At 40.9% G+C, this 15526-nt stretch overlaps 1 protein-coding gene across 4 annotated transcripts in view; it reads right to left on the bottom strand.

Moving 5' to 3' along the window:
• Positions 1 to 15526, bottom strand: part of PLPPR5 (phospholipid phosphatase related 5) — a 156155-nt gene that overhangs the window by 45231 nt on the left and 95398 nt on the right. For 2 of the 4 annotated variants that reach the window (XM_030573019.1, XM_030573015.1), the window contains one exon: positions 8937 to 9125. In XM_030573019.1, coding sequence (XP_030428879.1) covers positions 8937 to 9125 — 189 coding nt within the window. Of the gene's footprint in view, positions 1 to 8603; positions 8905 to 8936; positions 9185 to 15526 lie in introns of those variants that run through there. The other 2 variants (XM_030573016.1, XM_030573017.1) reach the window with 2 other exon arrangements.

The following is a 15526-nucleotide window of genomic DNA, read 5'->3' as shown; positions in this document are numbered from 1 at the left end:
TGTTGGCTTGGATTCTCAGAAAATAGCAACAGGAGGAGAAAACAAACAGCACTGAATGACTCCCAATGAAGAAAGATTAAGGTCCTGATTTGTATCCTGGATTTACAGGTTACAACTTCACTGGCCTCTTTGTTTTACCTGGGTGCAAGTGAGAGCAGAATGAGATTCTAAAACAGTGTATTTGCCCTGACATCTGTGCCAACAATCCAAAAGGTATAACCCTGTCTGGTCAATAAATAAGTATTGAATTACTTTAGATCTGGTGGGATGAACCTTAAGATATCTTGAGAGTGGTAAACTAAAAATAATTTTTAAAAAAGTTTGCAATGCAACTATTCTTTCACACAGAAATTGATGCAGTATAAATTTCCCCTTTGTTTTACCATCGTGTGCCAAATAGAAAAATGGAGACTTTCTAAAACTCCTTTTTCTCTCAGGTAAAAACTGATAGCATGTTATACATAGAATTTGTGGAAATTAGTTTCTTGGGAAAATGAGAATGAAGGAAAAAAACTCACACAAAAGAAATTAAAGCTGAGATGGCTGGTTCAAATAGAATCTTGAAAGCACTTTGGGGAAAACCTCTGTGTGAAAATGGAAACAAGTTTTGTCCTTATAGAAGACTATAAAGATGGAAGTACTGTAGAGACATAAGGGCTTGGAGCTGAATAACTAGTCTGGATGAGACAATTGTTAATAGAAAAGGCAATTTCAGCAAATGAAATGTAGTAGTCATTCACTGATTTGTTTAAATATTAAATTCAGCATATGGAAATTAAATTCATATCCCATGGTTGCATTTTGGATTTAAACAGGGTATAAAGATGCAGGGGCCCTTCGGGAATGATTTGATTAGTTGGTGAGGAAAGAGAGCTTTATTGGCTAGCTTTTCATGTCAAGTGTTAATAGCTGTCAAAAGTACCATCAAAGGAGTCACTTGTAAATTAGCTTTAGCTAATCAAAGATGTTTCAGAACTACTAGATAGGTCATATATTAGGAAGGAAGATTTTGCTCATTATACGCATGTAAAAAACATTTCCATTTGATGTGAAAGTGGAGATGCAGTGCTTATTTAGGAGCTGGGTATCCAACTATAATATGAGGTTGTATGACTATTTATTTGTGGAATATCACTCAGAAGTGTTCAGATATTACAGTGATGGGTGCCAAGTATAAAAACCATCCCGACAGAACATTCGGACTGATCCAAACTTTCTTGGATGATACCTTTAAATGACTGACTGTCTGGAGGACTCTCAGTAATTAACATCTTGCCACACAAAAGATGATCTTTCCGGGACATCAGAAATTGGTGACTTATTGCCCTGCTAGAAGGAGCTGTGAGTGTGTACGCCTTCCTGCCTCAATTATCCAATTTCCTTGATTTCCTGTCAGGAGGGATGAAATGAAAGGAGTCTCTCTAGTCTCCTTGGGACTGTATAGGAATCATTAAGTGTATGTCTACTCAGCAACTAGATACCTGTGCCAGCTGACTCGGGCTTGCGGGGCTCGAGCTGCAGGGATGTTTCATTGCTGTGTAGACTTCCGGGCTTGGGTTGGCACCCAAGCTCTAGGACCCATGAGGTGGGAGGGTCCCAGAGCTTACACTCCAGCAAAAGCTCGGAAGTTTACACAGCAATGAATTAGCCCTGCAGCCCAGCTAGCGGGTACGGACCAGCTGTGGGTGTCTAGTTGCTGTGCAGACATACCCTGAGACATCTGCTTTGGAATCACTATAAAGCAGAAGAATATTTCACCAGTGTTAATAAAAAGATCTATGGAGGAGGACACAGCTATAGTTATATAGATCATATGGGCCAAGTCTAAACCTGGAAAAGGTCGAAGGAAGCAGCTCCAACCGGCGCATATAGCACTTACTAGCAGAAAGACTCAAAGGAGGCAATAACATGGAGAATGGTGAATATGAATCCTAACAGAAGGCCCCTATGTCTGCACCAAGAGAAGACATCAAATGTGACTTCTGTATTTTTCAAGGAATGAAAAAGATCAGCCTGCCTCAGTTCTGATCAATTTATTGAATATTAGGGTGGATTTCAGGATAAGCTTTAGGAAAAGCTATGAGTTCAGTGTACACGTGCCATGAAACCCAATGTTGTGGCCACACTCAAATGTTAAGGGTTTTAGTGCCACACTCAAAGGTATTAAAGTATCTTAAAAGATCTCTGACATCAAGTATTCCTTTTCTTTTGCTTTGATTTTTCCCCTGGTGCCAAAGCACCCAGAGAAACAAAAACAAATCCACTTGGTACCATGGATGAGCATGGAATGAATGGATGGAGGACTCAGTGTGACGGTGCTCTGCTTTCTGATTGGGAGTGAGTAATTAATGGAGAAAAATTTTCCTGTCCATGGCACACTGAATTCACTAGGGACATCTCCAGGAAATATTTTGTGGCAGAACTTGAATCCTCTAAGAAGCACCAAGAAGAAAAAAAAAGAAACCAAAACAAAAATTCCCCCCACCCTTAAATGTAACACAATCCAGCAACTCTTCTTTTTAAAATGCACTACACTAAATTACACAGGACTAAGCCTATAATAAAAAGACTAGTAAACTAAAAGCTACACTTTAACAAGAACATTTTGAACACTCTTAAGTGGGTGACACAGGAGCAGTCCCCAGAGCAATAGCACAAGGAATCAATCATAGGTGTAAGAAGGAGAGAATGTATGAGACCTGCAGCAGTTTTGAAAGAGGCATCAACAGGATGAAAACAATTTTGACAGGATGCATATGACTCCCATGTCTCCTCCCCCTACTCCCCCACCCACAGTAGTTGTGCCTCTGCACAGAAAATAGGAACTGAGGTGCACACGTGGCTTTTTATAGAAGCAGTCCTGGCAATGTACAGCACATATGCACAGACTCACAATTTTCAACCAGTCTTAACTAAATATAGTAGTCCCAGGTCTGATCAACTCAGACACTGGCAACCTGTAGAGGCAAATGTGCTGAGGAAAGAGCAGAAAGCTATGAAAGCTGTAGTGATACTTAGGAGAGCCCTTCTTTCTCATTGTTCTCAATATGGTCTGAGTTCAGGTCTTGGTAAACCATAAGTATGTATTAACTTACCCACATTGGTAAGAGTACATATGTAATCTGACACAGAAAGACAAGTGAAAAGTGAAGTTTTATAGTTTTTTTCCAGATCATAAGAATGGCCATATTGGGTCAGACCAATGGTCTGTATCAGTTGGATATTCTGTCTTCTGACTGTGGCCAGTGCTAGATGCTTCAGACAGAATTAACAGAACAGGCAATCATCAACAGATCCAACCCCCGTCATCCCCTCTAAGCTTCTGGCAGTCAGAGGCTAAAGACATCAAGAGCATGGAGTTGCATCCCTGACCATATTGGCTAACAGCCATTGATGGACCTATCCTGCATGAACTGCTCTAGTTCTTTTTTGAACGCTGTTATAGTTTTTGACTTCACAACATCCTCTGGCAAGGAATTCCACAGGTTGACTGTGCATTATGTGTACTTGTTTTTCTTTGTTTTAAATCTGCTGCCTATTCTTGTATTATTTGAAGGAGTAAATAACACTTTCTTACTCACTTTCTCCACACCATTCATGATTTTATAGACCTCTATCATATCCCCGCCTTTGTCATCTCTTTTCCAATCTGAACAATCCCAGTCTTTTTAATCTCTCTTCATATGGAAGCTGTTCTAGACCCTCAATCACTTTTTTTGCCCTTCTCTGTACTGTTTCCAAGTCTAATATATCTTTTTTATATTGGGTGATCAGAGCTGCCTGCAGTACTCAAAATGTGGAATATCATGGATTTATATAGGGCATTATGCTATTTTCTGTCTTATCTTATAGGTTCTGAACATTCTGTTTGCTTTTTTGATTGCTGCTGTATATTAAGCGGATATTTTCAGAGAACTATCCACAATGACTCCAAGATCTCTTTCTTGAGTGGTAACAGCTCATTTTGTATGTATACTTGGAATTATTATTTTTCAATATGCATTACATATGATGCAGAACTCCCTGCTCCAAAAGTGCAGTGAGAAGGGAGCTTCTGCATCTAGGTTAGCCCAAACAGTATCTGACTTTGACATTAGTTACTTCTTTCAGTTGCACCAATGAAAAAGTTCATGCAGGCTACTGAAAAAAACAATATATTGTCTCTAAATGAAACTCATTTTTTCAATGATATTAAGAGGATTATGCTAAAATACAAATTACTAACTAATTGATTTACAGGGAAAATATGAATATGCTAGGAATCTGCCTAAACAAACAGAACTGTGAATGTTTTATGAATAAGTACTGTAATCATCTGCTTATTAATTGGATAAAAAAACAAACAACATTAGCATGAGGTAACTCTTAGTGTTCACACAATGTATTAATGAAAATGTGTCATCTCCTCCTAGTTTATATAAAGCAGTCAGTACACAATATTAGTTCCTATCATCCATTGTGTTACACTGATTGTTTGCTTAAATAATATTGTCAAGATCAATCACATGCACTAGTGTGTGTAGCCACTAAAATCATTCTTTTGCTCAGTTAATCATTTTGACCTTTGCAAAATACTACTAAGGTCTACCAGAAAGAAATGGAGCAGAACAGATCATTTTGTAGCTTTTGAAAACACATGAGCAACTAGCTGAGAATTCTACAAATCATTTCCACTGGAAGCTAAAGGATTAGACTGACGTATATTTCTCAAACTACATCTGTCATAACAAGTCTAAAAAAGCAACCAGCCTGCTGAGCAAAATCTGGCACTTCGGGAAAAGGTTTAAATAGCACTGAACACAAAACTTATCATTTCTATGTTTCTTTTTTTCATATTTTTAAATAGAATCAATCAAGACCACATCTCTTTCCACATTTACATTTCACTTCAAGTTACAAAGAAGGTTTTAATAATTTCTCAGGATACAAGTGTCATTCTGGACATTTTTTTCTTCAACCAGCAAAAGTAAGGAGCTCACATAAAAGGTCAGGAGGAAAAGCCAAGCCTATAGATTCTACTGACTATCTATTGGATCTTCAGATCCATTGATCTTCACATCACATCACCGGGGCCATTTAAATTCTTCTGCTGAGATCTCATAATTTTAACCTCTTCCACATTTTGCACTGAACTGTATTCTTAGTGGGTTCTAAAAAGATATGACTTAATATCTCCCAGTACAAACAGCATGCCTGTTTGCAGCTAGGTCTTCTTGTATAGGTCATGATTTTACATCTAAAGGGATAACTGAAAGTGGGAAATGTTTACAAATAATATTGCAATCTACATTGAATAGCATGGAGCCTGATCTCAATATCACACCTCACACACTTTGCTTTCTTATAGTATGTTCTGATAAGATGAAAGTCATATCTCCTGGCAAGAAGACCACATAAAACAGTTATAATATGGGAGTCTCATTGGTGATGAAATTTTCCCTAACCTGCAAGCAGCTGTTAGACTTTACCCCAGGCCTTCCACAGCTGCTGCTCCATTCAATAGGAAGCAATAGCAGCTACAGCCCCTACCTCTACACAGGGCTTTCTAGTCACTGGATGTGTATAAGCATGTGTGATGAATTGCTTATTACTGAATTGAATAGGTCTTTCCTGGAACTTCTCATTAGCAGCAACATGTTCTGTATGTTATTAAAATATTATGTAAAACACAGTATATATATATATATATATATATATATATACACACACACACACACACACACACACTATGATAGTTTGTGTTGCAACTCATTCAATTCAAAACAAACATACATATTACAAGCTCCTCCTTGAACTGGCTCTTGCCACTTATGCAGGGTCTGCAGGAATTAGGGAAGAGGAAAGTCACTGGGAAACCCGCTTATTCCCACACTTAGCACAGCTGACCTCAAGTCTGATACACAGAGGCCTTCTCTCACACCTATTAAGAGAAGCTCCACCAGCAAAACACATTATGGCCTAAGGCCCCTTCCTCAAAAAAACAGGGGTCCTGCCCACCAAATCTGAGTCACAGCAGTTCCTCCCCAACACTCCTTAAAGTGCACTTACCCCATTTCAGTCAGAAATGTTCTCCCACAAAAAGAAAGAACAATCTTCACCCCAAGAATACCTTAAGCTTCCCTCTGTTGGCTCCCCACAGTGTTCTCCAGCTCATCTTGTACCAAAGTGGGTCAGAGAGCTTTTCCTGATGTCCTCCCACTCAGTCCAAGGTATTTTTCTTGATCAGCTTAAGTAGAAATAATGTGAATTTAAGGATGAAAAAATGTGCTTTTCAGAACTGTTTGGAAAATGGGAGAGAAAAATGTTGCAAGAATTTGTGATCACCCCCTCCCCATTTTCATCAAAATATTGTTTTTGTCAAAAGTTTCCAACCAGCTCCAGTATTTAGCATGAATAAGAGTATCATCTGGATTTTGTTTCCTGTTTAGGGGGATTTCTTTTCCCTACACACTTCCAAACATGATAATGTTTATACAGTTTTTCCATATCAAACATTTTTAAAAGGTTAATATCTTTATTTGTGGAAATATATCTTCCTGATCATCCTACATTTTCAGCTATGTATGCAGAGATTTAGCCATGTGATCTTCCTTGCATTTCATTTTAAAGTTCTCTTGCACACCAGTACGTGGAAGAACTACAAAGGCAGAAAGAAGTGCTTAGTACAGTAGCAAAGACCCAAATTCATCCCTAGGAAAACTCAATCAGTGGAGTTCCACCATGGTTGACTCTGGTCATGGGGTAAAAAATACTTTTGGATTTGCAAAGAACAAACAGCCTTACTTCTTCCACAGAAAAGAAACAAGCCAAATCAACAAAGTAAAATAAAAGAGCCTCATCCATAATATGCATGATGGGGCTGAAAGTGCGCACTAAAATATATCCCATGAAAATCCACAGAGTTCAACGGGATTACCCAGGGTGAAGCATAGTAGAATTTAGCCCAAGGCCTGCCCAATATTTTTTCTTTATTAATTTAATTTAGTGTTTGTTACAGATGCCAGATTGACATCCCCAAAGTTGAAGTCTCCTGTTTATCCAAGGAAGAGGTACAGCATAGGCAACTGCAGTGCAAGCTTCCATGCCCTGACCTGCCAATGTGTCTCAAACACTTTTCTAGAGGGGCCTCTGCTATTGGGAGAGAGCAGTGTGGTGTACCAAACAAGAAGTGGGTAAACTCGATGTATCTGTGTTTAACCTCCACAACACAGTTGCTCATTGTGGTGATACTGTCATTGACAAGGGTGGCAACTGATACCAAGTGAGATGCAGAACTATTTGAAAATGAATGGAAATCACCAATTTATTTTATCTAGAACACCAAACGGCTGTTAGATATTAATAATTTTTGGTCACTACCATCTTGGGCTATAGCAAATCCTACTACAACCCCAGGAATCATCAAACTGCTGCAAAAGTTAGAGTTTAAAACAAAACAGACATTTGGGTATTGAAAACAGCAAAAAAAAAATAACCCAGACGTACAAAATATTTTTCCTACAGCCTAAAAAATGACAGAATTGGTTGTTTTATTAACACTTGTTAAAATCAAAATGAATCCTGGACTAAAAACTTACACAACACATGTTACCACAGGGTGCACTTTCAATCCCTAGAAAACAAGGATCAAATCCATTCATAATTACACCCTTCAATATGAGGGCAGAATTTGGCCCTAAGGTTTTGTGTTGGAGGATCTGACACAACCAGAAACATAATAGTAATACAGTGGCATGATGCAATTAGTTTTTAGAGATTACTGACAGAACCTGCTTAATGAGAAAGCAATTTATTCTCAAATGTGTTTTAAAGATAACTTGCTGAAGGGGAATACATTTGTAAAATAAACAATTTCAATCTCCAGAGCTTTTCTTCTTGTCTGTCAAGCTCCTTCTGGTCTTTAGTGTTATGGAAACAAGAGCAGCTCCTGCCTGTGTGCCCCATCATTCCAAATGGTTAAATACTCCCCTGGCTGATCCTCTGACTCTTTTCTTCACAATATGATCAGGGATTACTAAATGATGCCAATGTCCCTGTCATCTGACATTACAACTTGTACATTCATCAGTTTAAAGGCAGATGTTTTATTATGTTTCCATTTGCATGTTTCTAAAGGAAGAAAACCACTGAAATTAATCTTACATAAACCTTATTTACAGAAGCCCACACTAAAATAACAAGTGCACAGGTTTATTTTCCACCTACTCAGTGCACTAAAGGGAGCACTGTCTAGTCCAGTTTGTATATCAACTTACTTTCAGAAAATAAATGCACAGAAATATAGCTTTTAATGACCAATAGCTGAAATATTGGCTTGTGGACATTAGCAGCATAGGCTCTGGGAATATAGCTCGCTGATTTGATCGGTGACTAACCCAACATGCTTTGAAGTAAATAAATAAACGCATACACTTTTTTTCCCCTTAAGAAATCGATTTGTGGTTTCAAACTGAAGGGAGCAGGTTAAGACATTCATGATAAAAATGAACTTCGGAGGATTCCCCTGCAGACGTTAGGAAATGTCCCCGGGCGTTGGGAGGCTTTGTTGCCCCTGGTTTCCATTAACATTGCTGGGGTAACCCGCAGCCCAAACACACTAGTACCTGGGAAAGCAGCAGGCTACTTCCTAGAAGGGACTGAAAGGGAAAGACCCCCGCACCCGTTCCCCAAGAAATCGGCTCTCTTCTGCTCCCAGCCACGGCAAATGGTGGCTGCAGATCCATACTAACCAAGGCAACACCCCGTTATTCTGATCCTCGGCACAGCCCTCTGCACCAAAGCCCGCAGCTGCCCCTCAGCAGGGTCCCCGGGCTCGGGGGCGCCTTGCCAACAAGTTCACTCTCTCGCGGGCGCTGCCTGGGCAGCGCAGCCCCGGGCCCGGAGCGACGCCTGACTGAGAAGGGGAGACAGGGAGGGGAGAAGCGGCTCTTGCTTACCACCAGCACCGGGACCCCTGCAGCCAGCGCGTAGAGGAGCGCCGGGGGCACGGCGCTGCTGTCCTCCGGGCCCGGGTAGGGCTTGCGGTAGGAGCCCTCGTAGCAGAAGAAGCCCTGCACGTTGACCGTGAAGGTGTCCGTGTACTCGAAGTAATAAGCCAGCATCACGGTCCCTGCCATGATCACCATCTGGAAGTAAAGCATGCTGGTGAGCGCACACGGCACTGGCAGGCGCTCCGGCTCCGGCGGCCGCGGCAGCCCCCCTCCCCGGCGGCGCGCTCCGCCCGCTCCCCGGCGGCATCCACCGGGGGAGGAGGCGGCTAGTCCCAGCCAGCAGCGGCGGCAGAGCTCGGGCGCAGGCTGGAGCACATGGGCAGCGCAGGAGGCTGGTTAGTTCCGGGCAGTGGTTCGACCCATGGGCTAACGCCGGGCGGCTGCAGCAGGGCACTAGCCCCTGCGCATGGGCTGCTCCCGGCAGGCGGCTCCGCCCGAGCACAGGCTCGTGCACTGGGGGCGGGCAGGCGGCGGCTAGACCCGGGCAGCAGCGCCAGCTCCGGCCGGGCACGTGCAGGGGGAGGCGGGTCCCCTCCCGGGAGCAGCCCCTGGCCGCCGGAGCGGGGAGCCCGGCTGAGAAGCGGAGCCGAGGGTTCCCCTCCAGTGGCGCTGGGGCTGCAGCCTTCGAGCCAAGCCCGCCCCCGGGCAGGTGCTTGACGCCTCTGCCCAGCGCCAGCCTCCCGCGGGAGGGGGCGGGAATCCCAGCGTCACTCCGAGCCCGTCAGCTCTGTCCGCGCGAGCCCGGTTCCGGGCAGGCAACGCAATCGCGGCTCCTCGGCTGCCAAATCCTTTCCTCCCTTAGGATGTTGTTTCTTTGTACAAACAGCTGGAGCAATAATTGCCCGTGCGGAGTAGCCTTGTGCACAGCCCTTGCCGCCGCCGCCACCTCCTCCACTCTAGCTGCTTGCTAGACTTGGCGTTGCGGAGCTCTCCTCCAAGCCAGCGATGCCAGCCCGTGAGACACACACACACACACACACACACACACACGCACACGCTGGCAGACTCCTCTGGCTCATCATCTGCTTTAACCTCGCTTTCCAAAATGCTGCACCGGGATTCCAAGGAGTTTAGCAAAGGGCGGGCCCCCCAAAACCCTGCGCCAAACTTTGCCCTATTGCAGTTTGTTTGCAAGGCAAGCACACTGATGCTGTCTCTTTAGGGCCAGCCTGTGGATGCAGCTCCCTAGAGGACCCCCGAGACAGCCCCACCTGAAGCACTCCAGTGGGCAATGAGAGGGAGCGAGAGCAGCAGAATGGATCGAAAGCTCCCCAGAGCCTATTTCACCACCAGACTTATCGAATTTTAATTTAGTTAACAAGGTTGGACTAGAAGAGGCTGATCCCAAAACCACTGAAGTCAGCAGCCCTCTTTCCGTTGTCTTTAGTGAGCCTTTGATCAGACCCTAAGCATACACTTTCTATGCTCTGCTTCTTATGTGAAACAGCTTCATTCCTAGGACAAATATTTAGTGAGATGGGGCATTAAGAATGTTTAAATTTCTAATAAATTCTCAGAAACTACAATATACTTTTCAATAGTACTATAACAATGCTATCCTACAGCAGTACAATGGTTAAATGATTTTACTGTGTTCTTTAAATGCTTTATATGTATATTTACTTCATATAAGCTGCTCCAGGATCTTACCTGAAAGAAGACAATGTATATTTAACTTGATAAAATAAAACAAATAAATGCTCCATCCTTTGAGGAAATCACACTTACAATATAAATGGAAAAAGGAGTCTTCTAATTTAAAAATGCAAGCCTTTTAAAGATTAAACAAAAACGGTAAATTCTTTTACAGATGTACCAATATATTCTTCAAAAAGTTATGCTCTCAGATCAGAACTCCAAAAAAGTAAATACAGATAAGTAACTTTAAGGTTGTGTCCTAAAAGAACAAAAGCCAGAGACTGTAGTAAAAAAGCTCAAACGGTCTTTTACAAGGCCACACTGTTAACCTTAAATTCATTTTAAAACTTTACTTGGCTTTGTTACTGCTGTGACTTTATTGATATAAACTGGGACCATATAGAACATGGGTTGCAACCAAGGTCCTGTAGTGGCACCAAATCTTATGTAAAGGGAGTCATATAAGGTGTCTAAGACCAGGTTATGGGTTGCTGGTTATGATTATGCTGTCTGTATCATTATGTAGTTGAAGTTATGAGTATTGGCTGTATACTGTCTGTATTTCAAATTGGTGCTGTAGTTCTGGGTGACACCCCAGACAAGTTGGTGTTAGCTCTGCTTAACCTGCTTGATGGCCCATTAAGGACCATCAGCTACACAGTTGACCCATTGAGAGGAGGCAAATATGCCTTGAGACTCAGCAAAGTATGCAGGGACTTGCCCATGTGACTCCAAACTCCATTTTGCTGTAATTTTCCACAGTAAGAACAAAGAAGTGTTCTTACACCTGGAAGTGCCTATATAAGGCTGATGCCTCATCTCCATCTTGTCTTCAGTCCTGCTTCCTACCTCTGGAGGGACTTTGCTACAAGCTGAAGCTCTACACAAAGGATGGATGACCCATCCCAGCGGGAGATGTTCTCCAGAGACTTGATTTAACCTGCAGTTTACTCCATCACTGCTACAAGCCTGAACTAAGAACTTTGCCATTGCTGTGTGTAATTGATTCCATTTAACCAATTCTAGCTCTCATTTCTACCTTCTTCCCTTTATGAATAAACCTTTAGATTTTAGATTCTAAAGGATTGGCAACAGCGTGATTTGTGGGTAAGATCTGATGTGTATATTGACCTGGGTCTGGGGCTTGGTCCTTTGGGATCAAGAGAACCTTTTTCTTTTACTGGGGTGTTGGTTTTCATAACCATTCATCCCCAGGACGGGTGGCACTGGTGGTGACACTGGGAGACTGGAGTGTCTAAGGAAATTGCTTGTGTGACTTGTGGTTAGCCAGTGGGGTGAAACCAAAGTCATTTTTGTCTGGCTGGTTGGAAAAACCCCAGCCTAGAGCTGTGACTGCCCTGTTTAAGCAATTGGTCCTGAATTGGCACTCTCAGTTGGGTTCCGCCAGAACCGCGTCGTCATAACTGCAATCAGTCTGATCTCAGTTGTGAAGAACCAGATTTGCTTTCTCTATTCATGCAGTATATGAGTGTTTTCCTACTGGCTGTACTTGAGTCTTGAAAAATTGGTTTACTTCCAGGGTTCAGGAGCATTAACTTGGTATTATCCTGGTCTTGCAAGATGATGTTAGTCTACATGCACTCATTTCTAACCACTGCATGAAAGAATATGTTCTTTATAGCTGTGGAGCAAACCAAGTCTATTTTTCTTCAATGTTGAACTTATTCTCCAAAAGTGGCCTTAAAGGAATTCATTTGTATTTATCAGATTTCATTAGTTTGTTAGATAAACTGTTAACATGCAGTGAGACATCTAGTGGTGAACTCTGCTCTGCCCGAATACTTTTATTTTCCTTAGTGCAGCTGCCAGCAACCACTGAAAGTGACCTACCTATCTGTGTCAAAATAGCTCAATGTGCATTGTTAGTTAGCTAAATATATACATAACTATTGTTATAGAGCCTGATCCAATGCCCTTTGAACTCAGTGGAAAGACTCCCACTGACTGATAGGCATTGGTTCAGACCCATAGCTTCCAATGTATTTCACTGGGAGTGACATAGGAAAAGTGGCAACATTTGATGTTTAATGTATGAGCATATGGTGTAGTGCCATATAGCAAAGATTTGGGGCTTTTACTAATGTAAAATGTTCCTTGTTGCGGGTACTAATGTTAAAGTAACATTGAATATTTATTTCAGGGAATGTGTATTGGAGCAGGACAAAATCACCAAGAGAATGTTATCTTTTTAATTTCTAGTTAATGCAACATCTGTGAGCATCCTACATTCTGGAATACCTGCTGTGTGACAAATTCTTCTGCTGGATGTGCAAACAGAACTGGCATTGCACATACTCATTAAAGGGCAGGAAATGGTCTTTTTCTTGTGCTGATAAAATGAGCCTGTTTGAAGCTGGTACAGAGGAGTCATCAGTAGCAAAAGAGTGATGCATGTTTGGGGAAAAACAAGCAGGCAACAGCTGCTATGTCTTCATTGTTGATATGAGTGATAAATGTATTATCTGCTGTTTTTAAGTTCAACATAGAGCCTTTAAAGAAATTATTAAATGCTTACAATTAAGAGACTTTATTCTTGTTTTTCTTTTGCTCTATAATGCTGTCAAATATTTGCTGGGCACTCTAAAGTATGTGGCTTCCAGATACATTTAAATATATTGTACAGCAAACTGGAATATAGGATTTAATATGCTGAATCAATATAAATTTTTCATTTGAGTTCAGTTGTCTCAATCTAGTCCCCAGTACATCACACACACAAAAAAAAATTACACAATTAGCACCCTGTTGGTTATCTCAGCAGAAAAGCCAAGGTCCGAATGAAAATGGAGAATGAACTACCCACTCCAACCAAGCAAACCTAAATTTTAATGGAAATCTTATCAAGTGGATAAGTAATTTACTAAAAGGTTTACAGAACTAGAGTCTGATCCTGTATCCCTAAAGTCAAATTAGAGTTTACCGTCGTCACTATGATAGCTCTTCCACGGGGGAGTTGTGATTCCAAAAAGTGGAGAAATTATATAGAAAAATCTAGACGTTTTTCATTGAGAATAATTGTGCATGATCTGAGCAAACTTTATTAATTAGTTGAATCAATACCAGTGGAAAATTGTACATGTTTAAATGGAATATTCACAGCCACAATTGCTTGTGATTCTTAGTATCAGAATCCTGATGAAGGATCTGACCCACTATAGAATAATATTTTGCAAAAAGCATAACAAGGCTTGTGCAACTGCTGCCCTTGCTATAGCTATTCTGAGGATCCATAGAGGATTTAGTTCTGTAGGACTATCAATCCTGCATCTTTGACAAGCCAAAATCAATTTTAAATGGATGCATATTTTAAATTACAAAAGGATAAGCAAGCCTGCAGAAGCAAGGGGTAATTCCCCCTGCCCCTTTTTATTCATAGTTTTAAAATAGCCACCCTTTAAAACATTTTTATGCAAAAAAATATAAAACATAAAATAACTTTTAAGCTGAGGTTTTGACAGCAAAGTTTCAGACTTGAATGAATATTTATGGCTGTTATAAAATTCTGAAAACATGATTTATAATATAAATGGTGACAAACAACCTTAACTATGGCAGGACAAACAATCAAAAACCCCAAAGCAAGACTACAGAATTATAGATATTCATGCCTGTTGGGTGTGTTCTCCTGTTAAATCAGAAGTATCTTAAAAATGAAAGAAATAAATTTCTGATTCAAATCACTCAGATTACTTATTTTAAGGTCAAAATGCTTCTTGCCAATCAACAAGCTGGAAAAGAATGCGACTCCAGCAGCAGTAGCAGCTACCACTGAGTTCTGGAGGAGTACTGGAGTCCACTATCAATATTATACAGAGACATTCTTGTGGCTTAATAAGTACTCAACTCCCATTGAAATCGTACTGGAGTTGAGGACCAATGTTTGGCATCCTAGGAGCACAGGGTATTGCAAAATTGGCCCCCCACAGTTCCAATTTTTCAAAAGAAATCAACATGCCACTTAAAAAAAAGTAACTTGTAAAATGTATTTGCATACCATGAAATGGTTGGTTGAACAGTCCAAAATATTTGGTATATTGTGATACAAGGAGCAAAGTCCAAATATCTTTGACTGTTTGACTAACAAAATCCAGTGTTGTACTTAACAAACACAAATATATAGTAACTCATTTTTTTAAATGTAATTGAAGAAAGTATTCTAGAATCTTAGCACAATAAGATCTTCCATTAATCTGTCTCTTCCTCTCATTAGGCCCTCTAGAAGTTGTTATACAACAGGTGCAGGACCACCTTAGTCAACATAGAAGAAGTTGTAGTGTTGTCAATGAGATTACCTGCATGAGCAAGAATTACTCACATGAGAAAAAGTGGCAGGTTAAGGCCCAGTGATTTAATCTAATATCTAAAATTTAACCCAAAGTTCTAGAAGAGTGTTTGCTATGGTTTACCTCTAAAACTATGAATGTTTCAGTGTAGTAGGAAACTGTTTGATACGGCAATAAAGTTTACAAAAATGACTAGAGATTCCTTTTGGATACAGGATCAGGCTCTGCAAGAATCCAATACCACCAGATGTTTGGGTTTTCATATTCATAAACATGCTCCCCATTTGTTCATATATACTGTACAAACACAAACATATTGTACAGAATTAGCTTTATTCTGTGAATACGGTGTTGGCCGATCAAGTAAAACCCAGCTACACATTATATTATGGATGTAATATTTATTGGCTAAGCAGTTAAATATGCAAATATTTATTAATTCAAACAAATACAAGACCGAGGACACAACCCCAGTGATTAATACAATCTACTCAGTATAGTCTCTACTTATAGCATTCCTTTAATTTATACTAATATTATACAATGGCAATTTGGCAGAGAAAGGCCAGGACCAACAGTTTCTCAGATGCTGCA

The sequence above is a fragment of the Gopherus evgoodei genome, chromosome 8 (genome assembly GCF_007399415.2).
Source record: "Gopherus evgoodei ecotype Sinaloan lineage chromosome 8, rGopEvg1_v1.p, whole genome shotgun sequence".
Taxonomy (NCBI): Eukaryota; Metazoa; Chordata; order Testudines; family Testudinidae; genus Gopherus; species Gopherus evgoodei.
The sequence above is the reverse complement of the archived record's forward strand: the minus strand, read 5'-3'. Positions and strand labels throughout refer to the sequence as shown.